The sequence below is a fragment of the Parasteatoda tepidariorum genome, chromosome 10, assembly GCF_982258835.1.
Source record: "Parasteatoda tepidariorum strain Cologne lab strain chromosome 10, Ptep-v5.0, whole genome shotgun sequence".
NCBI lineage: Eukaryota > Metazoa > Arthropoda > Arachnida > Araneae > Theridiidae > Parasteatoda > Parasteatoda tepidariorum.
In genome coordinates this window covers 40,956,678-40,984,081 of record NC_141764.1, presented here as the reverse complement: position 1 = coordinate 40,984,081, position 27,404 = coordinate 40,956,678, and the positions used below count along the sequence as shown (strand labels likewise).

At 27.2% G+C, this 27,404-nt stretch overlaps 1 protein-coding gene and 1 long non-coding RNA gene across 4 annotated transcripts in view; one reads left to right on the top strand and one right to left on the bottom strand.

Moving 5' to 3' along the window:
* Positions 1-27,404, top strand: part of LOC107441514 (uncharacterized) — a 162,469-nt gene that overhangs the window by 123,178 nt on the left and 11,887 nt on the right. For all 3 annotated transcript variants that reach the window (XM_071184610.2, XM_071184611.2, XM_016054801.4), the window contains 3 exons: positions 8,994-9,057; positions 13,899-13,944; positions 25,439-25,556. In XM_071184610.2, the coding sequence (XP_071040711.1) occupies positions 13,906-13,944; positions 25,439-25,556 (157 nt within the window). In that variant the 5' untranslated portion in view covers positions 8,994-9,057; positions 13,899-13,905. The remainder of the gene's footprint in view (positions 1-8,993; positions 9,058-13,898; positions 13,945-25,438; positions 25,557-27,404) is intronic.
* The window catches only part of LOC139426315 (uncharacterized), an 84,023-nt gene that overhangs the window by 56,430 nt on the left and 189 nt on the right, over positions 1-27,404 (bottom strand). The gene's annotated exons all lie outside the window — the stretch shown is intronic.

Here is a 27,404-nt window from a genome sequence, read left to right as displayed (position 1 = left end):
AAGAGAAACATTGAAGACGTCCTTTTAATACAAAAATAATTCTAAGTTCACGTTTTCGCATTTATATGCAATATGGATAAATATAGGTTAATTTAATTTGACATTGTTTCTAGAATTTTTTTTAAATATTAAGTGATGATACACTTAATTTAAAACGGGTTGGTAAATACACAATGGTAAGTACACAAATCAAAAAAGTTTGATCAATTAAAATTTAATTTTGATCAAATCAAAAAAGTTAAAATAATAATTTAAATAGAAATACTGATTTTTTTTAATTTAAATTATTTATGCACTTGTTATTGTATTTTAATATTATATAAAGAATTATTAATTAAAGAATTTGGTAATATTAATATCTACTGCATTTATTAAACGTGATTCCGAATGATACATCTTATATACTTATGTGTAAAGTTTTCTATTTTCTTAGTGTTTAAAGCAATTTAGTTTCGTCTGCAATAATGGAAAATATACGAAAAATGATAATATAAAAAGAATCTTATAAATTTAATTTAAATAAAGTTAGCCTAATTCTTTCCATTTTTTTTAATAATTAATCAAGTGTTTTTTCTTTTCATTTAAGAATGATTGGGAAAAGATCGAAGTTATTAAGAAAGTGTATTGCGAGTGCAAAACTAAAAAGTAATACTCTAAGTACCATACTACCATACTCTAAAGTATCATTATAAAATCACTTAACTTTACCACAATTACTACTGCCAAACAATATGATAATAAAGTCATATTACTTTGTTAATATAATAACAAGGTTTTCGGTAAAAATTACCGTGCTTTTTGATGTGCTGCTTTCCTCATAGAACTAAAAACGCGATAAGTTTTATCATATTCTGGTAATTTTGACCACACTTTTTTTTTCAATATAGGTATCAAAAAAATATAATTCATTTGCCTTTAAATTATTTTTTCAGGCAACATAATTTTTAATTTCTTAAATTATTCCTATTTTTATTGGGTATACACAGCTCAATATTATTTGAAACGAGGTTTAGAAATAAACACTTCATTAACTTCATTGCTTTACGGTACTAAATTCTAGTTTTACCAAACTACATGTGTCAAACAAATCAAGAACAAGTCAAATTAATTACATTGTCTAAACACAAACTCAATTGGAGAAATAATTCTCATACTTTAGAGAATTTTTTTCGTGATTCTCACGAAATCGCGAATAAAAATAGACAGAAATAGGAAGCTAATTTCTTCAGATACGAAAACTCAAAGAAAAAACCATAACCGGCTCATTAGCGACAAGTAACCGTTACCTCGAAGACAAAGATATCTCAAAAAACCATATGATAAGTAACTACTAAGTTCTCTGAACCATGACTTTTGGTAACAGATATTCTTGTCCATCAGGGATGGGCTAGAAGTTCACACCATTCTTTATCAGATGGTGAAAAAAACATAGATCATTCTCAAGTAGCAAGTCTATCTTTTTAAGCAGAGATGATACTTTCTTAAACGGATACGTGCGTTCTATACCTGTTAGTGAAGATTACTGATGTAAACGATGATAACGGATAAGAATCGCTTTTCTTTTTTGTTAAGTGATTAAAAGAAGAACTTTAATCTGTTTACTTTTTAGATCAGCTTTTACGGTCATCTTGTTTATTTAACTACTAACAAGCAAAGTTATGTAAAGTATGTGTTTATTCTTTTGTTTCAAATTCGTTTCTTTTAAAAGTATTGCTTGCTGATGATGAATAAAATTTATAAAATAATCAAAAAATTTTTGAAAATTTACTTTGTTTAGTTTTCTAAATTCATTTTAATAAATATCAATTAATATTTATTTCGATTTAAGAAAATTATACTTTCGTTATTTATTATAAGTTTTGCATTAAAAAGAAATATTTTTTAGAAAAGTAAAGTCTTTAATATCATTAAAATGTTTTCTTTGCTTATTAAAATAATAAAAAATTTTCCTGTACTGAGTGCAATGAATTACTTTGTAAAAACAACCTGCTTTCTGAAATACCCATGAGAATATTCTGTTATTATTCTTTTTAAAAAAAACTCCTTATCCAAATAACTTAATTTAAAACTACTCTAACATAGAAATATTCAGATTGTTATAAATATACTCTGAAATCATCAATAATTAATAAAAAAATTAGCAATGTTGTTTGATTTCAACAGTTTTCATCAAGGTAAATGAACAACGATAAGATATTTTTTGTCTTTTTCGAACGACTATATTCTTGCTTAATGTATACTTTCACTATGTAGTATTTCTCTTTAATAAGTTTTACTAGCAACGTAATCACTTTTTTGAACCGTCTTATAAATATTCATCTAATTCTAATTTATAAAACACATGCCGCATGTAAAAAAAAAATTTCAATTAATTTTAAATCTTCAGGAAAATTATAAAATAGCGTTTTTTTTTCGTTTCGTTTCAAAAAATTTCAATTAATTTTAAATCTTCAGGAAAATTATAAAATGGCGTTTTTTTCGCATTTTTAAAAAAAAATAAATTGTTTAAATTATTAAATTCAAAGCTTATTATCAGTATTATGTCGCACGTCCCTAATCACGGGACATCTATTACCTTAGGGATTATTAAATTCCATTAGTTTGGGGATTATTAAGGATTATTAGCCATAATTTTTACTTATTTATTATTTTTATCTTTGTTCGTTTACTTCTGTATTATTAAAAATTGCTTTTCAAAACTATTATGGTCGCATAATTGCAAATACTCTCTGTAGATGAAATTCTAGAAAATAAAATAACATGCACAAATATTTAAAACAAATTTTTATCAGAGAACTATTCTTATACTCTTTCGTCCTTACAAAATAAGAAATTATAACTATTCGCAATCATATTATAATTTAATAAGATTTGGTATTACTCAATCTATTATTTCTTTAAAATTGTTGTTTTCAATATCAGTACATTTTTAAATTTGCACTGTAGCTTTTTTGTACATTAAATACATATTTGACCAAACATGGCATGATTGAGAGCAAATTAGTTAAAAAAAATTCCATTGCATATACCATTCTCCTGGATATAAAATTTTATATTTTCTTTTTTTTCTCATTACATAGTTTTGCATATTAGATTTGATTTTCTTTTCACTTACTTCTTACACACTTCACTTCATCTTCTTTTTTTCTCGATTTCAAATTTCTATATAAATGAAATAAAAACTACATATTATACTCGAGCGTTTACATTCCTAAATATTTTATCAATTTCGTAAAAGGGATCAATTAAATTTTCTTACATTTTAACATCTTTCAAGATATATAACAATTGCATTTACTTTTATTCGTAATCATATATTCTCATTAAGTTTACTTATGAAATTCAATTCCTTAAAAAAAACTTCGATTTACTTATAAAAAATACGATTCAATTTGTTTCAAATCCTGTATTTTCCATTCCACATATTGCTCCGAATTTGTATATTTCAAATTCCTTTGTCACACTATTAAAAACGATCTCACAAAGCACTAAGCACTAATGAATTAAGACACGCAACAATTTCATCAATTTAGATCCAGGAATAAATTAAAAGTTTCCTTAATCTTCTCTTCTGAATATGCAATGGTCGTCAGTTTTTAAATAACTTTTAATGCATCAAGCATAAAATCATAAAATGAATTCAACTTTTAAGAAGAGGAAATTTAATCTAACGAAAGAAAGATTTCATTAAATTCCTTAAAGAAAACCTGTTTAATCCGTAAACTTAATACTTAAACAAATTTAAGTGAATAAAAGTCGCATTTATTATTTATGACCAACACAGTGTCGCGCAAATTTTCTCAATTTTTCAAATTTGAATGGTATATTTATTGCTAGATTCAGTGCACACAGTTTATTAAAATCACGTTTGTTCTGAAATCATTTAATTTTATAAAGCATAAGTACCATTATAATTCCGCTCTTGCAAATCTGATTTTAAAAAGTGTCTGATGTTTATAATAATATGATTTTATTGGTGACCACCACTGGATAAGAAAAACGCACAGTTTTAATTAATTTTAATAAACAAATCTCCCATAACCTTCATAATTAGTTGTTATATAATTATTTGCTTCATACTTTAATGTTCATCTTTAAACCATAATTTTTTTTTTCAAAACAGTGATAATGATTTTATTAAAGAACGGTTTTATTATGTTCTGATACCATTATGATTCTGCTCTTGCAAATTTGATTTTAAATAGTGTCTGATTTTTATAATACTATGATTTTATTGGGGACCGCCACTGGATAAGTAAAGCTTACAGTTTTAATTAATTTTAATCAAAAAATATCCCATAACCTTCGTAATTAGTTGTTATATAATTCGTTGCTTCATAATTTAATGTTAATTTTTAAAGCATAATTTTTGTTCAAAACGGTAATAATGATTTTATTAAAGTACTGTTTTATTATGTTTTGATACCATTATGATTTTGCTCTTGCAAATTTCATTTTAAAAAGTGTCTGATTCTTATGATACTATGATTTATTGGTGACCTCCATTGGATAAGAAAAACTTACAGTTTTTATTATTTTTAGTAAAAAAATCTTCTATAACTTTCATAATTAGAATATTAAAGTTATTAATATGAATCAACAGAAGATATAATTTCTTCTACCAAAATATTTGTTATCACTGCATATTTTCTTTCCATGTAGCGACAAAAAATTAAAAAGAAACCCTACATTGATAAAAAGTTATATTTTTATTCAATTATAATGGCAATTATAGAATATATGTATTGCCTCCTAAATTACATTATGAAAGTAAAGTGTGTTCCATATCATTCAAAAATAAAAGAGTACAATAAATGAACGATTTTTAACGGGAAAGAACGATTTTTGTCCATTTTTCCCAAAAATGACAATCGGATTGCCATCTGTTGCACTTTAATAACTTTGACAAATCTCTAAGATTATAGCAGAGTGAAGATGGGCCGTACTGTGGAAAAGCCCTTCTTTTTGGCGCTCAATATTGTTTTTTCTCCGAATCACACACACAGACAGCTTTTATGGGCATAAACCGTTTTTCGTCCGTAATCTTCAGGTCACATTCTGTAAATGATAAAAAGGAAGAAAAAAAACTTTCTAAACAATACCATAACTGGGGTATCTTTTTCGACTTGATATTCATAGATTGACGTTGGGGAGAATTTTATTTTTTAAATTTGCAATTAAATTAATTGCCTAAGATGGGAAAACTTAAGTTACAACTGGTACTGATTAAGAGGATGAAGGGATTAAAAATAAAACTTGCTTTAAGTAAAATGATAGAGTAAGTCTGAAATTAATATAAATATGATAGAAAATTATTGATTTGTAAAATAAAAAAAGAACTTTTTAAGAGAGATAATGTAGTGAAGATAAATTAAGTGCGTGGAAAATAATATTGCAACAAGAGGTACAATATTAATTAAATTTCCAGACAAAATCTTATTTAGAAAAGTTAACAAAACACTGACAGAATTATATAGAATACCAAATTATTAAGAAATATTGCATAGATTCTCTTTCCCGCGATAGATTTCGCCATTGCAAATTATTCTCCGGCTGAGGTTTTGCCCGATAATATTTTACCCCAGTTAAAAAGAAAAAAAGATAATCTTTATTTTATTTTTTTACTTGCAATTCTAGAGTTTTTCAAGAGGAAAGAAACTGATACATGATAAAAAATAAAAATAACTGCTCATAGATTTCAACAAAATAGAAAAATCTTTTTCTTTTTTTTTACTTTCAGTTGCTCTACCAAAAAGAAAGAAACTGATCTCACTTAAGAAACTGAGCTTAAATAAATTTTATTTAATAAAATCAATTTAAATTCTCTGAGTAATAAAGACAATCATTTGCCTTATCCAGCAAGTTATAGTAGCCAAATATTTTTAAAAAAATTAAAAAATGACCGACTTTTTCATTTTATATAATTTTTCATTAAAGGTCACAATTTGAAAGAAAAGGGATTGTTTACGAAATCACTTTGTAAATTCAATTACATCAAGGAGTTTTCTCCATACAAGTTTTAAATTATTTTAATAGATTTTAAAATGATGTTGAACAATTTTAATATACTTTATTATTTTTAAAATTATTTGCAGAAATTTCTTACCGTTCAAATAAACTGGTTTATTTGGTTTATTTGGTTTATTTTCTTCATGATTTTTTGTTTTATTTAGTCTTTCGTACAACGCTGTAATAGAATGCTTTTCTGTTGCGTATGCTTTTTAACTAAATAACCAACCGGTTATCATTTAAACAAAACTGTTATACTGTTAGAATAATAACAACAAATTTTATTTGTAGTTCAGAGTTATTCCAACCTCATTCTTTTTTAAAGATCGCAAAAATCACAAACATATTTCTTTTATGTAAGAAAATAAATAAATTTAGATTGAAAAGACTATGTAGCAGAAGTAAACTTGTTAGAACTTTGTGTATAAAAATGCAAAAGTATTTAACTCCGTATATTTTAATTTAATGAATACTGAAACTGTAAATATTTTTTCAGATTTTTTTTTCTCTAGAGTTTTGCTTTATATTAAATTACATAAAGAAATGTTTTACTAAAATTTCCTTAAATTTCATTTTAAGAACTTGTTTTATTATTATTTATAGATCAAAAAAGTTTTAATAAATTTAAAAAAGAGTATAGAATTTATGTATTTAAATTTTAAATTTGTGAACTTTGAATCTTATAGGTTGTTAAAAATTAATTATCTTTAAATTGTACCAATCAAGATACATTACGAATCAGGCCGAAATTTACGAAAAAATATGCTCTAAATATTTTATTCACAATTTGTTTGATAAAAGTGAACATCCAAAATTATGTGATAAAATGATAAAATGGAACTTAAACAATCAAATTAAAAGCATCTAACATGATATTACACCAAAAAAGCAGCTCGTTCAAATATTTGAAAGTTATAAAGCTATAATATAATTATTGATAGCGTTGTGAAAACCAGGACTATGGAGTCGGATTTGATCAAAACTTTGCAAGAGTTGAACATTTGCTTGAATCCGACTTGTTAGTTAAAATTTATGAGACTATGAAAAAAAAAGTTTTTTATGCTATAAAAAATATTTAAACAAATATTTATAATTAAGTGAGTAAAAATATTACTCAAAAGTATATTTTATTGACATTTGCTTAAATTAAAGCTATTAAGTTTGTGTTAAAAGTTTATACTACTATTGTTTATAAATTATAATTGAATAAAACTTCGTTATCTCATTAGGGGAAATAATTAAAGAGAAATTTCTAAGAAGAAAATAATGCTGGTCAAAATAATATCTAAATTAATTAAAACTCAGATAGTATAAGTGATACTATATATTAAATGAAAAATATCATTTATGATGTTACATTGATTTCAGAATTTAAAAAGTCTTGTTTTTTGTTTTTTTTATCCTGTTTTCTTTAAATTTTGAAGTTTAACTCTATTAGGAGGGCTTTAGGAAACTTCTTATACTGTACTTAATCGACCAGAAACGAAAACAGAAAAATTATCTTTTACGTAATCAGTAGGCATGATTTGTTCTAAAAAATATAATGTACCAATCTCAATGAAATTTTGCTTGAAATAGAATTTTGCTTTCATGTAGAATTGTATAGTGTTAGAATTTCAGATAGAATTTCAGGATTTTAAATGTAAGATCAATTTTTTATTAGTAATAAAATGTTATATTTCTAAACACTTAAGTTTCAACGCTGCAAAAAATTTTTATAAAAATTTATACAAAGAAATACAAGAATCTCTATTAAATTACGGAAATTAAGTATCTCGGTAACAGAATTATAAAAAATGCTGGGAGGTTTTTTCCTATTTTCTCCAAAGGAATTTCTTTTAGATATTTCAATATATTGTTAATTATTTCAAAAGTAAGTAACAGCCCGTAACCCAAGATAGTTATACTTAATTTACGTCTGTCTAATTACTGTGTCTGCTAAGGATTTTTTTTTTGTATTTTTACAGAAACCTTTCGTTTTGAATTTTTATATCCATGAGAGTCTTAATAAATAATAACAAGTAGATTCTTGAGTATTTATACTCAAAACTTTTAACAGTGAGCATAATACAAAACAAAAATCCATATCACATTGAATACAAAAGAATTTAATATATTTTTCTACAGAAAAAGAGTTGTTTGTTAAAATAATATTTAAATCCACAATAATAAGTGTGGGGTAACTGTGCTGCCCTATGTAAACAAAACAAATTAATCACAGAAAAATAGTTAAAAGGAAACAACTGTTTCGACTATTTTAAGAAGCATTATTATCCGAAGTTAAGATTGAACTTCAATCTGAAACTTTATTCTTTATGTTAGCTCCATTGATAATGCTTAACAAGAACATCAAAACAGCTCCATTGATAATGCTTAACAAGAACATCAAAACAGCCCTATACTCTTAAAAATTATAATTTAATTTTTAATCAGATATATAATATATTTTTAATCACATACTATAAGTTGCAGCAAAAATTTTATTTTCGGCAAAAAAAACTTGTATTGTTTTAGTAGTTTTATGCTTTATGTAACAGCTGTATTGTTTTTGTTAGTTTTATGCTTTCTACGAGTTGTGCTCCAATACTCTTAAACTAGCCCTATACTCTTAAAAATTATAATTTAATTTTTAATCAGATATATAATATATTTTTAATCACATACTATAAGTTGCAGCAAAAATTTAATTTTCGGCAAAAAAAACTTGTATTGTTTTAGTAGTTTTATGCTTTATGTAACAGCTGTATTGTTTTTGTTAGTTTTATGCTTTCTACGAGTTGTGCTCCAAGTTTGTTGCATTGTTTTCCTAGTCTTATTAAGATAACATTATTTAACTGCTCTTAAGTTAGAGTAAAAATTTATTTATATTTATTAAAGTTCATCTAAAGATAATGGTTAATTATTTGACTAAAACTAGTAATTTATATATTTTTATAACTTTTCCCAGTTTACTTTTTTCTATATATTTTGTATTTTTCTTTCAGGAGACTTCTTATAATTAAACAAAAAGCAAAAGGGATGCAAGAAGTGATTCTTTTTGATTGAAGGGTAAGAAACAGTATTTAAAATTATTCATTTTTTACTATTTTATTTATTTCTGATAAAATAAACTATGTAGTGGTTTATTTGCACAGAAATACACATATTTAGAACTTAGCTCAATTATGGCTTATTAGATCAAAAAATGTATTTATCACATACGGTTGATCAGGCACCCAGCTCGCACCGACTACAGTGCTGACGTAAAATATCCTCAGTGGTAGATGGATCATGAGTTAGAGTCCCCTTGTCAGGTTAAAACCTGGAGGTTTAAGTAATTTTCTTCTCCATTTAACGCAAATGCAAGTTAGTGCCATCAAAAAAGTCCTCTACTAAGTCCATTCTACTTCTGAACAATTTCTCCCAATACTTGATTCCAGAAGTTCCCTTGTCTTCTGGATCGTGTTCAAAATTATATGGCTACGGAGTTGAACATTGGTAGTCGTAAACTCAAAATCGGGTTGGATGTTCACTACGGTGAGGAAAGAAAAAATTCAAAGCCTTCCAAAATCGCAAGGTTATATGGGCTCGATACGTTTCAAAATTTCAAAATGTTATGGGTTCAAAACGTTTCCAGCAGTGCAGATTCTTAACAATATTCAATATGTTCCAAAATTTTAAAATTATATAGGTTCAATACACTCTAAAATTTCTGGGTTTCTAGATTCATTCAAAATGCTCCAAAATTTCTAGCTGTCTAAATTCTTTACAATATTCAATACGTTCCAAAATTTTAAAATTATTTCTATACAATGCGTTTCAAAACTTTGATAGGAATAGATTCCTTACAATGCTTGAAACGCTTTATAACTGCTACAATAAAAAAACTAAAAAATAAAAAAATTCGTATTGAAAAAAAAAATAGTTAAATAAACCGGAATTGTGGTTTGAAAAATTTTATTAGCCAACCAGCAGCAATATTTTGACCTTTTAAAATTGAGCAGAGCTATATAATTCTACAAAAAAACTACCAACAATTAAAAAATAATAAAAAACTAAGCATTATTCATAACCTTTTATTTCTAATCTTTTCAAAGTTTTCACCGAAATTGAATTCAAGAACTTCAATTTCGAACTAAATTGTGACAAACTAAATCCTGTTCATTTTTAAAAATACTCGGTCGTGATTCCATTAAACGTAATAATAGCAATTCGAATTTTACAGTCAACCGTGTTGAAAACTAGAAGCTCACTTGAAAAAAGCTTTACTTTCTTTAGATTTCGAAATCCAAGAGGGTAATAACGGGGAAAAAATCATAGATTTTTCACGGAATTAAGGCCGATTTGGCGAACAAGCACTATTATTAAAGTCCCAATTTTAGAAAAGAGTAATGAACTAAAATGTAACTGTATTTACGGAGTCTACGAAATCAGTGATGAGTTTTGACCTTTAGAACTTTGACCGTCCACATCTGAAAAAGAATTATAAATAACAACAGAGTGATGTACAGCAAAGCACGATTCGTTATTTGTTAGAATACCGGGGGTTTGCGTGCGGATATCGTTTTTTCATTCATCTTTAGCCATTTTTTATGCTTTCTCTCATCAATACAGCTTACCGTTAAAGAAGAAGCCAGAAAATGAAAGTAATGATTTTAAGAAACAAAAGACCGTATCGTGACCCTACAATGAGCACTTATGTCTATCTAATAGAATATAGAATTAAGCACAAGTCGACATTTACTAAACTGTAACTGTGATGCTGGAGAGTAAACTTACGACTCATGTTCTCACTCGCCAAAGTTCATGCCCGAAATATTAGTATTTACCTTTTGTGTGCGTGAGAACACGTTTCATATTTGGCGAAGAATGCTTGGTTCATATGACATATGGTGACAAATACTTCTAAGAAGTACTTTCATTCAATGCAAAGTAAAATTTACGATTCTCTATTATTGATTCAGAAATTTCTTCTTTATTTTGGAAACTTGCATTCTATAATTCCATCATCGCTTACAAAACATTTTACTCCTTATAATTTAAATTTAGAATTACTTTTTTTATACCATATGGACTTAGTTTTTAACAAGTACATTTTCTGTGACACTGGATTCTATGACACTGGATGTTTAGAAAAATTGCTTTGATGCAGAACTATAATATTGTCATCTTAGAACCAAATTTGCCACAAATAATGTATTAAACTATCGCATTTTTTCGTTCAAGTTTAATTATATAATTGAGTAATCAATTTCAAAAAGGTTTAATTTGGATGCCTGTATAGTCAAACTTAACACCATATTAAATTTTCTGAGAATGTGAATGATATTAGTGCTTTGAAACTTTCCAAATGTTCTCCCAAAGTAAATGCTCACATTGCAAATGTTTCAAATAAAACAATAAATGCTACAAATGTAAGTTTGCTGGGAATTTGAATGATGTAATGGCTTTAAAATTTTCCAAAAGTTCTCCCAAAGCAAATACTCGCATTGCAAATGTTTCAAATATAAGTTTGCTGAGAATTTGAATGATATTAAGGCCTTAAGACTTTCCAAAAAATCTCCCAAAACAAATGCTGACATTGCAAATGTTTCAAATATAACAATAAACGTTTCAAATATAAGTTTCCTGAGAATCTGAATGATATTAGGGCTTTAAACTTTCCAAAATTTTTGCCTAAGCAAATGTTCACATTGCAAAATGTTTCAAATATGACGAATCTATATCTCTTATATGTTTATTTAAGCTCGATTAATAACCACAATTACTAATAAAAATTATCATCGGTTGTTCCAAAAATGTAAATTCGAATTATTTTTGCACGAAACCTATACAAATATTGAAGAAAAGAATTAGATGGTGGAAAAAAGACTGTCATTTTATTGGTTATCGATAATGAAAAATTTTGCTTTTAAACTCATATTAAATTACTTTCTTTTCATAGATGTGGTATTCATTTGTAAATATTCCTTTTTTATTGTTTATTTCTTCAGTTACTATTGGTTATAAATAAAAAAAATTTCAAAAAGAATAGTTCATAGTTCAGGTAGTAATTTTGTACTTACGAAGAGTTTTCAGGATTGTGCCTTAGATATAATTTTCAGCACCGAAGTCAAAAAGTATGGTCAAAAGTCAAAACTACTAGAATAAGGTAAAATTTATCGTGTTTTTGGCTGTATGGAAACACCTAAAAGCTCGATAATTTATACCAAAGCGTTTTAGTAATGATTTTGGCAAAATTAAAAATAAAATATGATTTTTTGATATGAGATAAAATATGGTAATTTTATCAAGATGCCTTAGAGCATGGCATGAAAACTATTTATTCGATTTAATTTACTCTTCAGTTTCGTATTTTTTTCCAATGAGGTGAACCGGGTTCAAAAACCACAGTGCTGAAATGAAATATCTTCAGTGGATCATGGGTTAGAGTCCCTTTGCCACAAGGGAGGTTCTCGTGTTCTTCCTCTACATGTAACGTAAATGCTGGTTAGTTCCATCAAAAGTCCTCCACGAAGGCAAATGTCTCCCAATACTTGATCCAGGAGTTACATATCATTAAATAAAAGCGAAGTTTATTTAAACATTTAATGCTTATGTTAACCTTAACGATAAGCTTCTCAAAATAAGTGTTACCACAGATTAATTTATTTTATAGATGAAAGAAAATTAAACACGGAAGTATAAGTCTTTTCTTTCCAAAGTTTTTCAAAAAATGTTTTCTTTATTAATCGTTCAACGCATATTCACTTCCTATTTAGACTCATGCTTTCATTGTTCTTCTACCAAAAAAGTGAAAAATTTAGGGCGTACCCCAAAAACAGTTTAACCCCAAGGTCGAGTGACTAAAGTAAGCGGATGCGCATATTTGGTCTTCTCTTCAGAAAAACAAACGCTTTTCATCATATATTTTTTCTTCTTATAGAAGCTATACCCCTTTATAAAGAATTTGCGTTAAAATTTTTCGATGAAATGTATATTTTGAAAGAAATAAAAAGATTTTTAACATTCTTTCCCAAAATCCAGCATTAGTCTTTTTTTGCTTAGCCTTTTTTTTCTCTTTTTTTTTTTTACTTAGTCTTCTTTTTCTTTTTTTTTCTTTTTCTTTTTTTGCTTAGTCTTTTTCTTTTCTGCAATAATTATTGTTGAATGTTGAGTTAAGTTCTTCAAGCATTACCCAGGAAGCTTAGTTATTTAATTATATTAAATTAGTGTTATTCTTATGAGTGTTATGAAAATTGAATATCTATATTGAAGTGATTAACTTTAAAGAAAAGTAATGAATTACATTTTTTTTCTTCGACTGTTAATTAAGTTTCAGTTATCAAAAGAATTTAAAATTGAGGTTATAAGGCTCGTTCACCGAGTCAAGTTTCGAGCCGAGTTTCATCGTTTCAAGTAAAATATAAAAATTCGGGAGATTTATCTAGAATTAAATCTTCAATATTACAATTTATGAAAACTTACAAAAAAAAAGGAATAGATTTTAAAAAATTGAAAACTTCCAAATATTAATTTTATTGAATTGTTTGAAATAACATCGCAAATTTGGAATATATATATATATATATATATATATATATATATATATATATATATATATATATATATATATATATATATATATATATATATATATATATATATATATATATATATATATATATATATATATATATATATATATATATATATATATATATATATATATATATATATATATATATATATATATATATATATATATATATATATATATATATATATATATATATATATATATATATCCCTTTTACCTATTTTACCATCTCTTTTCAATTTTCAAATATGTAAATATTAAGAAATAAAAATATGCATGTTCAAAATATTAACTAGACGAAGGAAAATAATGTGAATAATTTTTTTTTCAGGTGGATCATGCTGGTTGCCTTAATTTCACTTCTCATTTGTCAAGTTGTATGTATTGTTTTGTAATTTGAGTTCATATAATTATTTATCTACTTAACACTTAATTTCATATCCCAATGCAAATGTATTTTAAAAAATTATTTTTTTAAGTTTTTTTTTACTTGAAAATAAATATCAATATGTATAATGTTTTTACAATTTTAAAATTTCATCAGAAATCGGAAACATTTTGTGAAGTGTCTGCAATTTTTTATAATAAAAAAAATTTGAGGAGATAAAAAACTAAAGTGAAATACTTATCATGTTCAACTTGATAAGATATTCCAAAAGTTAAATCTTTAAAATTACTTTCCTATTCAAAAGTTTTTAAGAACATTATTTCATGCATTAAAATCATACGCATTTTTTTATATTTTACTGAACAAAATAATAATTTTTGATCTCTTTTTAAATATTTATTAAGGAAAAATTTAAATATTGGGCACTGAAACACTTATTCTTCCTAATTGTTATTTTAACAACTGTTATTTATTAAAATAACAATTTACTCATAAATAATGAAAAAAAATTATTATCTTTTCAAAGTGATAATCCTTTTAACAGTATGGTAGAAAGCTTATAAATATATAAGTATTAGTTAATAAATTATTTATATTATAGAATTCTAATCTCCATTTCCTTCATGGGTGCACATACTAATGCTACACTGCACTAAAATTGCATGAACGTGTATTTATAACTGTTGATTTACACAAAGGAACATTTTTTTTCAGTTGAAATATATTTTTTAACGAATCTTAGATATTTCCAAGGGACTGATTTCTAATCTGCATTCAGTTTCTCTCTCCAAGCTAAGGCTTTTTTTTTCTTTAAATGACATTTTTGGTCTATTTTTTGTCAAAATTTGTATGTTTAAAAACGTTCTTTAAAAAATGGTCGTATAAATGTTGTGATAAATTTCTATGGAAGTTCGGTCACATCATCAGGATTAAAACTGCATAGGAACCCGTGCCCGGAAATGTCGTCATTCGTCACTAGGGGTGTTTTCCTAGGGGTACTTCTTAACTGTTTCTTCGTGTGCTTCTCAATGAGTCGTACTATGGCAGCGCTCCTAGCCGTGCACGGTGACATTTCCGAGCATAAGTTCTTATGCAATTTTAATCCTGATAATGTGTCCTAACTCCCGTACGCAGACTATGGAAGCGCTCCCAGCCGTACACGACGACATTTCCGAGCATAGGTTCCTATGCAATTTTAATCCTGATAATGTGTCCTTACTACCGTATACAGACTATGGAAGCGCTCCTAGCCGTACACGGCGACATTTCCGAGCATAGGTTCCTATGCAATTTTAATCCTGATAATGTGTCCTAACTACCGTATGCAGACTATGGAAGCGCTCCTAGCCATACACGGCGACATTTTCAAGCATGGGCTCCTATGCAATTTTAATCCTGATAATATGTCCTAACTACCGTATACAGACTATGGAAGCGCTCCTAGCCGTACACGGTGACATTTCTAAGCATGGGCTCCTATGCAGTTTTAACCCTGATAATATGTCTTACCTCCAGAAGAAGTTTGTCGCATCATTTATGCGACCCCTTCTTATATATAACATTTTTAAACTTGAACATTTCGAAAAAATAAAATAAAATTATCATTTAAAAAAATCCGTAACTTTAGGAGCAAAGCTAATTAAAGATCTGAAATCGCCACTCCCAAATTATGCAAGATCAAGTACTTGTATAAATGCACTGGAGAACAAACAATTTGTTCTCTAGTGCTAGCTATAGAATGTACCGTAGATAAAAAAATTTTAAAAAAGGTATAGTTTTGTTCATCAAAGGTAAAACTATTTTCATTTTAATTAAAATAACTTTTTTTATTAATTACAAATAAGTTGTTTTTCACTTGATTTCGTCTACCTTTTCAACATACATTTAGTTCCATTGATTGGTCATCGATTAAAAATAAGTTAAATATTAAAAGGCTTAAAAGTTATAATTGTTTTTTGTTCTTTTCGAAATTAAAATATAAAAAACAAACTCACACGCAAAATTCTAAGTCAAAACAGAAATACAGTTATAATATTTTTTTCATAAAGTTAAAGCTGGTCTTGCATTAAACTGTAAAAAGGTATAGCAAAGGAGGAGACTGTAAAAAGGTATAGTTTGATTTTTTTTAAAGCGTAAAAGTAAAATAAAGTTTGATTTTCAAGTTTTGTAAAATTCAAAATGTTAAGTAGCATTTAAAAAAATTATAAAATGTAAGACTTTGATGAAAACTTTCAAATTCCCAGAATTTAAGTTATTACCAAGCCTAATGATTCCATTTAAAATTTTAAATATGTGCATTTTTTTATGAAAATTAGGATTTCAATGAAGATTCTTGAAAATCTGGTTGCTATATTTCATTTATAATTTTTGTTATTGTTACTTAAAAACTAAAATTTATTTTATGCTTATAATTTAAAAATAATTATGTTTCTAGCCACAAAAATTTAACCTTAACACCTATTCCGGAAGACTTAAATATGTTTCTATTTTTGGTAAATATGTGACTAATGAAGGACTTGAAAAATCTCAAAACTTTTGTCGGGCACGTTAGGCCGCAAAATACTTACATGAATGAAACTTTTACGTGTCCGAATATCTTTTCGATTTCACATTACCCCTTTACAGCCATTCACGGTTCAAAAATATCTCAAAGTGATACAATACAATTTAAAGAAGTCTTTTATTTAAAATTCGATTCCACAGGAACTATTCAACCGATTTCACTCAAATTTTGTTTTTGCTGTGTAAAATTACATACTTTAAAATGACGTGAAAGATTATGTAGCTTGCAATTCAAACTTTTTTCGATTATTATTAAATAAAATAGTAAATATTTACTAAAACTTATTTTTTACATCTTTGAATAAATGAATTTTATAATTGAGTGCAAAAACTTTTCAATTCGCTTAAAAGTCTCTTGAAAATGCAAAAACTGAAATTAATATTAAGTGGTCTAAACTTTGGATTGCTCTCCTGGCCAAACTATGGAGACCATATTTCCCAAATTGCAGCTACTCTCTATATTTTAGGGAGGAGAAATCCGAATCTGTTGAAACAAAATATGCTTATTCAGAAAAAGAACATTTTTGAGTCTGATTTCTTAATATAAAATATCGTTTGAAGTAATTAATTAGGATATTTGAGGTCATCCTCTTAAACCATTAAGAATGAGTACTAGAAAAAAAAATCCGATCATTAGATCAAAAGTTATTCAGGTTGGTTCGTTTTTTTTTTTCGGCGCACTGTACAATGATTGTTATGAACTATTTTTATATAAAAAGAAGTGTAGCTAAAAGAATAAGAAAGAAAAAACTAATTTTGCTTAACAAATCCATAACATAATTATTGCTGAATTTAATTATTTGTATTATTAAATATATTAATATTTAGGTTTCGTCAACTATAAATTCTTTCGTTCCCTCTTTGATGCCGTTTATTCTCTCTATTCCGCATCTTAGAAATTTTTGTCAAATCTTTAGGGACATTTAAACGGTAGTTTATGGTATCTCTGTATGAATATTTACATATCCTGTCGGGCATGTAAGGTTGAAAAATACATACACAATCAAAATATATGCGATACGATAAAAAAAATTTCTGGGTATCTTGGGAAATATAGCATTCTAGCTGTTCGAATATTTACATGACCGGCGATATTGACAGCTTTTTCTCGGCTTCTGAATTTCGAAAAAAGAATTTGTGTGCTACACCCTTATACATGCATATTTATTTTAGCCCACTGAAAATGCATAATCATTCTTGCATATAACTGTCAAATATCTAAAACCACTTCAAACGAAAGGACGAAGAAATTATAATTCTTTCAAAACCGAAACCATATGATCACTTTCTTTTTCCTGTGTTAGCCCACCCAAATGAGTAATAATTTTTATGTAGGCAGCTTATGTGGGTTCAGGTATTTGGCCAGTTTGGGTCGAGAAAGTTTGTTGAAGAGAGTTCATGTGAACGAAAGTATTTTTTTCTTCTTCTAACAGAATCCTGTTGTTTATGTTTCTTTAAGCCCACCTCTATTTGCCTACGCATGCTATTTACCTCAGGAATTAAAGAGCAATGACTAATGACAGGCGGAAAGGCATGCAAATAAGTCAATTTTGAGTCCGCTGCACCTGTCAACGCATCTTTATTTTGTTATCAAATCCAAACTGCAAAATTCCATCTTTCTCAAGGCAAAGCAAACTGTATGTTTTAATTGTTAGATTGAGGAAAAGTAATATATAAAGAACTGCAAATACGTCATCGTTACAGAGGTTATCCAACTATTTGTTTTGCAAGGCATAAGGTACCCCAAACCTAACACGGAATAACTCTATACATACTGAAACTAAAGTTTTCCTTCACTGTTAGAATTTTTATTCAAAAATTACGGTGAAATAACCGGCAACAGTCTCTCCATCCAATTAACCGTAAAGTTAACGGTAGAAAACATTTTTTAACCATTTAAAAAACGGAAAGTATGTATGATGTATGAAGTATGAAAAGAAGTGTGGTTAAAAAAAAACAGGAATGCAAAACTATGCGGTTTTTTTAACCATTTACAACTATCATGGTTTCAAAACCATGATAAAGTACATGAGTAAGACGTGACGACGTGAGAATACGTGAGTAAGAGTATCGTATTCTAATCGTGGAGGGTCACAAATTGGGAGGTGCAGGTCACTGGAAACTTTTCATGCGTTGAAAGGAATGGAGGAAATAGTGTAGTGTCAGCGCTGAAACTTAAACACTTGTTCTCTCGGTAATAAAATTGACAGATTAGCCCTCTGGTCTATTATATTTAACCAGTTGCAGGGAATTACGGGGCTTCATTATGTGGGTCTAGTTGGTGTGATAAAATTCTGGTTGTTTAACGCTATTAGATGAAAGCAGTTAATAAACGGTTTTTCCTTCAGTTAACTGTTTGAATACCATCTTATTTACACTTATTTGACTGCTTTATTTGAGTATAATAAAATAATAATTTATTTAATTGTTATTTAACTATTTTTCCGAGAAATTTTTAACAGTGCATATTATAGTCAGACCTTATAATAAAGTATTGGTTGGAAAATCACATATTAGGATCAAGTTTTCCCTCACTGACTCCCACATTTTTTTGAATGTCACCAGCATAAAATTAATAAGTCATTAAGGCATTGTTTTTCTATAAAATATTTTTGTATCCCTAATTTAAAGGTATTTAACTGTAATAATTTGTTTTCCTTATTCTAATCTGCTATTATTAAGTTTTTGATCTTAATTGTTTTATAAATTAAGAGTTTGAAACTAAAAGATTTATTATAACGTAATTGTATGATATTAACTTAATACGCAGCATTTTAAGATAAACTTATTTCAATTGGCTTCTAAACTTATTAATGTTTTACAATCTGTACTATGTTTATACATGAATTACATTAATATGTTATTATGAATTACCATTAAAGGAACTTAACAATCAGTTTTATGTACAATGTGATGCACAAATTTTTATATATCAGCTTGATTAGTAAGCGAAAATGTTAAGATACGGTTATGCACTCGCCAAATTTTTGATAACAATAAACCTATAATTTTAAATGTTAATTTAAAAAATTATTACAGCGCAAAATTATTGATCTAGTTTGATTAAAATATCTTTGTACTTTTATATGCCAGATATGTTATTAGATTTAATACGAATTACAAAGTAAGTCGGCTACAATGATTTCTAAGTAAATTTGAAGACATAAACTGCAATTTCAGGTAGTTTAAAACTATAATGGTATTTATATCATCAATTATGACGAAATAAAAAAGCATTTGTTTTCAAAAACATCAATGTGGATGTCGGGTGAAGTTTGGTGAAAATTCCAAGGATACTTTGTATAGTGTTTAGTTGCCATTTATAAGTAACTCTTAATGTCATATTTTCAAAGAGATATTTATTTTAATTTTTAACCATGTTTCGTCATTTTAAGACGAATTGGAAAACATTTGTACGTCAATAAAGTGAAAAATTGGAAAACTTGTCATGAGTTCCTCTCACGAAAAGAAAACACTGAGTAATACGATGTCTAAAGTTTATTCAGCCAACTATGTATCCCGTAATTCGACTTTCGCTTTTCAATTACTTTTCATCACGAGACAAAGGGAAACAAACCATGTGACAGAACTTCACTAAAGCGTGTGAATTCATCACGGTATTGTCAATCGAAAAGCCTGTTCAAAGAAAACTTCTTAAACTCCGATGACTCTGTCGTTCCCTCTGCGAAATCCAATAACCAATCAATAAAACGATAAACGTAGAAGTACAAAAGAAAAAGAAAGCATTTGATATTGTTTATACGATTTCATCTGAGTTGCCAATATTTTTAGAGTAAAATAATAATTTAAAGTAAGTTAAAAATCAAAGAATAATCGAGACACGCATTGCTTAAACTTAAATATATCTAAATTTTATTTATTTATATATATATATATATATATATATATATATATATATATATATATATATATATATATATATATATATATATATATATATATATATATATATATATATATATATATATATATATATATATATATATATATATATATATATATATATATATATATATTGGCGTAGTTTAATTGGATCGTGGTGGTTTTTCCTATAGGTAATCCCAATATTAAGTCCTTATTCGAATAACATACAGGAATTAATTAAAAAAAAAATACAATTATTTAATACCTACCAGTGGAATTTTCTTGAAAGTAGAGTTTAATTGTTACGCAATTACATTCTTGTTATTTAAATAGAATTTAAAAACCAATTAAATATTACCCCCTCAGTTATCTATGCATTTTCTTTTAAATTTCTCGCATTGTAAAGTACATTTAGTCCGTAATTCTTCTTGTAACCAAGGACTTGATCTTGATTCAATTATTGAAGTTCTCTGGAAATGAATGTTAATTAAAAAGGAAAGTTTTCCTCTCAAATTTCTTTCCAGGTGAGGTTGACTTTTAAAAACATATAATGTTTTGTGATCTTTAATTTATCAAAAAGCTGAAATTTGATCATGAGCTTAAAACTCTAAATATACGGAAAAGCGGGGTAACACCGGGCAGCTAAGATTTGAAGACCTGTTGGAGCTAAACTGTTCTACAAATTGCCAGATTTTATCCAAATATTCATTGTTTGATTGTGTACAATATATCATTCCTAAAAAATCATTAATGTTCTACCTTTTTTATGAATGATTGAATGACTTGATGACTTTTTAACTCAATAGTGCGAAGAGAAAAGGACAAATGTCCTGGGACGGGGTACTTCTGAAGCCTCAACCAAAATTTTCAAAAAATATTGCGTTTATTGATTTGTTTGTTTTTTTTAAATAAAATTGTTTTATATCTATACAAGAACTACAGTATTGTTTAAAGTCTCTTCAAAAATTCTACAAAATATGAAAAAAAGTGTTTTGTGTTTTGAGGAAGGGGCCAGCAATGGATTTTGTTTGTAAGACCTTTATTCAGCTTGGGATATAGTTTTTTTTTTCTCTTGTGCACTGCAGCTTTCGTGTGCCCAGCACAGACTCTCATCAGGGGGGGAGGGGGGGCTGATCTGGATTGTACCCGTTCTTACCCTGAGAGCAGAAGTTATCGTAACAAAAGAGAATGGTGCTATTATTGAATTAAATCTTTATTGTCTGTTAAGGTATAAGTAATGCCTAATAAGAAGAGCTAAAAGTAACTATCTTTTGTAACTCTAACAAACAATAAATAAGGCTATTTTAAAAACAAAAGAGCATTAGAGGGTTGACATAATAAAACAAACTTCTTGAACTAATCAACAACAACAACACCAATATGGTAGGCCTTTCTTTTTTATTAGTAAAGTGTAATTCAGAGTTAGTCCACTAGGAAACAAATAAGAAAATCCTTAAGGATTTTCAGATGTAGAGTGTTTTTATGCTGACAAAGGAATATTTGTAAGTAGGTGTTTTGAAAATAGTTTTTCTCATTTGGAATTAGTTTATGTATTTTACTTTGAATTTTGTATTCTCTTTTCTTTTTCTCTCTTTCTGGACTTCGGCAAAACCTTTGAGGTACAGAAAGAGCAAATTTAAGACTTTTGTCGTGATTTCTCGATAGCAAAGGTTTTGAGTTTTTATGACATCCGGGACTGGTACCCCCTGAAGACGACAACTTCGGTTGTCATTTTTATATTATTTTCATTGTTTTCTTCCTTAAAATTTTCTATTGGTTTCAACTTTCTTATGAAATTTCGACTGCATTGTGCAACGTTCCTTTGGAATTAGCAGTTTTTAACGTTTTATATATGATTTTTGATTTCTCTTTTATTCCGCTGGGAAACAGAACTAATTTCGTCACATTCGACGTACCCGGTCTCACCCCATTACCCAGTCTTACCCCATTCTCCCCTAGCTTTATTTTTACACAATTCCACATTCCGCGTCTGCAGTCATTTTTTGTCTTATATATAACAATGCGAGTTTTTCTTTTTTAAAAAAAGAATCATTGCTAAATTCTTTACCACCCAAGCAGTTAGCGGAAGCCTGAAGCACGCTAATCGTTTTAAATCAAAGTAACACCAAAAAGTAACTTCAAATTTCCCCTATTTAAGAGATAAAAAAAAACTATTGTAGTCCATACATCAAACCACTATCATTACAACGCATCATCAAACGTTGGCTTCGCTCCGCACTATTGTCGGAAGCATCCCATAAAATTATAAGAATCGTGCGATGTCGCAATATTTACTTTTCATGGATGATATTGCACTTTTCTTTTTTTTTCCGCTTTTCTGAAATCTAACCACTTCCTAGAGATGAAAAGTATACTCATTGTGCTCTTGAAACATCTTATTTGTGGTTTAATGCCCTTGGTATTTGAAATCGACGCTTTTCAAAAACTCTATCATTTCCTGTACAATTTTCTATAACTCTGAGGAACATTAAATTTTCACGACAGGGCGGAACGCTAGTGTTCTTCCTCGATTTTTAAGAACTGAATCTTTCGTTCAAGATTATTTATAGAGTTTAAGGCAGTGAACTTTTTCAGGAGGCTTTCGTCTTCTAATGTTGAGCTACTGGAAATATCCGCATTCGGAAAAAAATGGGAAATCCGATACATTTGATAAGACAATAATTTTATTGAATTTTAATATGAATTTGTAAAACAAACTTTTTCCCCGAGTCATGTTTAATTTCGAAAAAAAGTTTATTAGTTCTGCATAAAAAAATAATAAATATGAAAGTTGAAATCAGAATATGTAAGCAGCGTGAAATCTCAATTGCTTTAAGATAGCATGTTGAAGTGAATGCTCTTGTCAATAATTCTTAACAATATTGATAACAATGCTCTGCATTTACGCTATTAATTCTTACTCTTTGCTTCTTAAAAAACCATAACTTCTTTTTTAATAATGCCTTTTACTTTTTTTCAATGTATGCGTCTGATTTGTATTAAAAGTATTGATGAAGACATCATATTGTTTCTGACATTTTTTTCGATAGATCAATGCATTCATATGATTTCATTATTATGCATACGAATTAGAAAGTTTATAAAAGTTTCTTTCAGGCACGTATATTAAGTTCTAACATGACCAACAAAGCATGCAAAAGCCATAGCACTTTATACGTCTGATTTCTATTTTAATAGAAACGAAATAGACGCATTAAGTTGATAATTATTAGCATTAAGTAGGTATAATTACGCATATGAGTAGGTATGAGGACGTATTAAGTAGAATTGATGTAGACGATGTAGATATCAGATTGTTACTGACATTTTTCCGATAGATTGCGAGAGAGCGCAATTACTTTCAAGTAACATGTTGAAGAGTGCCGATAATTATCAACAATGTTGATAACAAGGCTCTACATTTACGCTATCAATGCTTAATCCTGCTTAAAACTTCATTTTTAATGATACCCAATACTTCTTTGCAAATAAATACTTTATGCATCTGATTTGCATTAAAAGTATTTATGTAGATTTCATATTGTTACTGACATTTATTTTGATCTATTCGGGAATTCATATGATTTCATTATTATGCATATGAATTGAATGTTTAAGTGAGTGAAAATTTCTTTCGGATATATATTTGGATTACTAATATGCCAAGCAAAGCATGTAAAAGTATTAGTATTTTTCGATCCTTAATATGTTTTATTATTAATGTAACTGTTCAACTTTTAATAGCATAAACCAGGGGTGTCAAATTCGCGGCCCGCGGGACGCATGCGGCCCAAGGTGAACATTGTTGTTGCCCAGTCAATATATCCGAAGCAAACAAAAATTAAAATATAAATGCGAATTCAAAATGAAACCAGCATGTAAAATTATAATATACTTTATTTATAAACTATACGGCTCATTTTAAATTGTCCGCGCGAAAATGTAAAATTCTAATTGGCTGAAATGGAGTCCGTTTCACACTATTGCTCCAAGGTTCTCAATCAATTCTGGGACTTGAAAGAAAATATATGTAAGTTTTTACAAACTATAAATCAAGATACAAGCTTGTTCTCCGATCAAATATGGTTGTAAGATTTATCTTTTATGATTGATATAACCAAACACTTATCCGATTTAAATTTATTGTTACAAGGCAAGGATCAGATCATTACGAACATGTTTGACATAATTAAAAAAGCATTCAAATGTAAACTATTTCTTTGGGAAAGGCAACTTAAAAATGAAGATTTAGCACACTTCCCAACGTGCAAAAAGAACAAATCTAGTTTAGATGATACTGCATCGTATCAAAAATACGCAGAAAAAAATTTCAAATCTTAGAACAGAATTTGAAACAAGGTTTAAAGATTTTAATTCTTTGGAAGACAAATTTTGTTTGTTTTCTTCGATTTTCTCAATAAATATAGACTCAGTACCCAGTTATATGCAAATGGAAGTGATTGAGATTCAGTGTGACTCAAATTTGAAGGCAAAATTCATTGAAGTGGGTGTGCCTGAATTTCACGAATATTTACCAGCAAGGTTTGAAAAAACTCGAAAATTCCTGTATGAAATTGTTTCCAAGTTTGGAAGTACTTATCAGTGAGAGCAATTATTTTCTGTTATGAATGGAAATAAATCTCCTGTCTGAAACCATATTAATAAAGCTCACGTTGGGTCAATTTTGAAAGTAGTCTCAGCTAATAAAATTTCTCCCGAAATAGAAAAGACAGTAGCAGAGAAGAGGTGTCAAGTATCAGGATGTAAACAATAATTTAACTTTATATATGTTTATTACAATTCAAAATAAAAATATTTGTTTCTATGAACATTGATTTTTTTTGCGACCCACCTAAAGTTAAGCATTTTTTATTTGGCCCAAGTTGAGTTTTGAGTTTGACACCCCTATCTTAAACCAAGTATGTGAAAAGAAATAATCTTTCCAAAAAAAGTTGAATTTTTCTTTTAAATTGTTTAAATTAGATTTTTTAACAAAAAAAAGCACATAGAAATACAATACTGTATTTGTTTACTAGGTATTCCAGCCTATTGTTTGTCAAGAAGGCAAAAGAGATGACACACACGTGGAAAATGTTGTGCGGCAAGCAGTTGCAGATGAATTTAGCAGCGAAATACTTACCAATAGGACAAGAGGTAAGAAAAAAATCCCTCAAAACAGATTATAAATATTAATCAATAACACTTCCTTTTTCTATCACTTATAGAGGGTTGAAATATATTTTTAACTTTATTTGCTAACTTATTTTCCTTAACATCATTCGATGGCAAATATCGAAAATATTCTGTTATGACAGTTACTTGAAACTTTTAACCCTAATCTACATATGTATATTAAAGTAAGGCAAAGGGGATATTAAAATGAAAACTTTTTCTCAAATCAAGCAATTGCTACATAAAAATAACACTTTCTTTTTGTTTCTGCTAACTTTTTTTTAATTTCTTTAAAAATTTTAACTTTTAAATTTTCTAACTATTAAAATATTTTAAAAAACAATAACAAATTTTTCAAGATATTTTATGTAGCTTAAAGTTTTATAACGTGTGTGATATAAGCCTTTATTTTAAAACCACTCATCTTTTTGAAATTTATTTAACACGTGTTTTGAAAAACATCAAACTTTATTAGGTTATTGAACCTTTTTTATTCAACAATAATGCAAGCAGAATAATTATAGAATAATTTTAGGCAACAATAATAAAATAATTCTTTACAGTAATAATACAATAATGTGATGCAGCAGAAATATAAAGTATGCTATTTATACAAAGCATGCATTTTGTACAAGGTTTCATAAATTATCACAAACCTTTTTTATTAATAAGGAGCAGGACATTTCAAATATTCAGCACCTATTTTACAAAAAGAACTATTTTGGAGAAAATTGAAATAGTTGTACTCAAAATTCAAACGAGGATGAATATTAACAAATTCATTGGTTAACACAAATGGTACAAATAGATAAGTAAAAATATATTATACTTAAATGATGTCAGAATGATTTGCGAGAAAAATTAAATTATCAGTAAATTTTTAAAATCATAACAGTAACAAGGGAAATTTTTTAAAATTGTTACAATTTCGAAAATATAATCTAAATTGTAATTCAGTTTTTTTATTATTAATTTAACAGAAAATTTTTAAATGCGTCTTTAAAATATCAACAAAAAAAATTTTTATTAATTAATTTCATTTGTTAAATTTAGTTTTAATTAAATTTTTAATAAAAGTAATATTTTAATTAATATGAATCTTTAAGACCTATATTATTTTTTAACATTTATTAATATTAATTTATTATTAATTAATTATTCTCTCTATTAATTAATTAAGAATATATTATTAATATTAATTAATTTTTATATTACTATGGGCTTTAATATTATTATCATATTATTAATTAATATTAGTACATGAAATTAAAATGAATTTTTAAACTTAATATATGAATTTTAAAAATATATATTAATTTTGTAATATAATTATAAAATTAATTTTAAATAATTAATATTGGTAATTTAGTATTGACGAATTAAATCATTATATTTTGCTATTTCGTGAATACTAAACTTTTAAATAAAACAAATACCTTCAATTAATATTCACTAACATATTTTAAATTTTAATAGATATTGCAATGAAAATTTACTATTTTATTACATTACTGTGCAAATAATCTTTCTTATTAAATATCTATGCTTTTGGAGAACTTCTCCAAAATTTAATATTTTTAATTTTTTTTTCATGTGAATTACTCTTTAATGAAAAACACTAAAGCTCCGATGATATTGAATATTAGTCAAATATAACCCTGTTAAAATTCTTTATACATTTTTTCTGCTCTCATTTCACTGCCTTTTGACATACACAAGAGATACTAAATAGCAGGTACAATTGTTTTCTCCTCATTTCTTACATCAAGATACATTCCAAATTCAATTTAGAAGTTATAATTTGAAAACTGAAAGTTGAGAGAAAGTGCT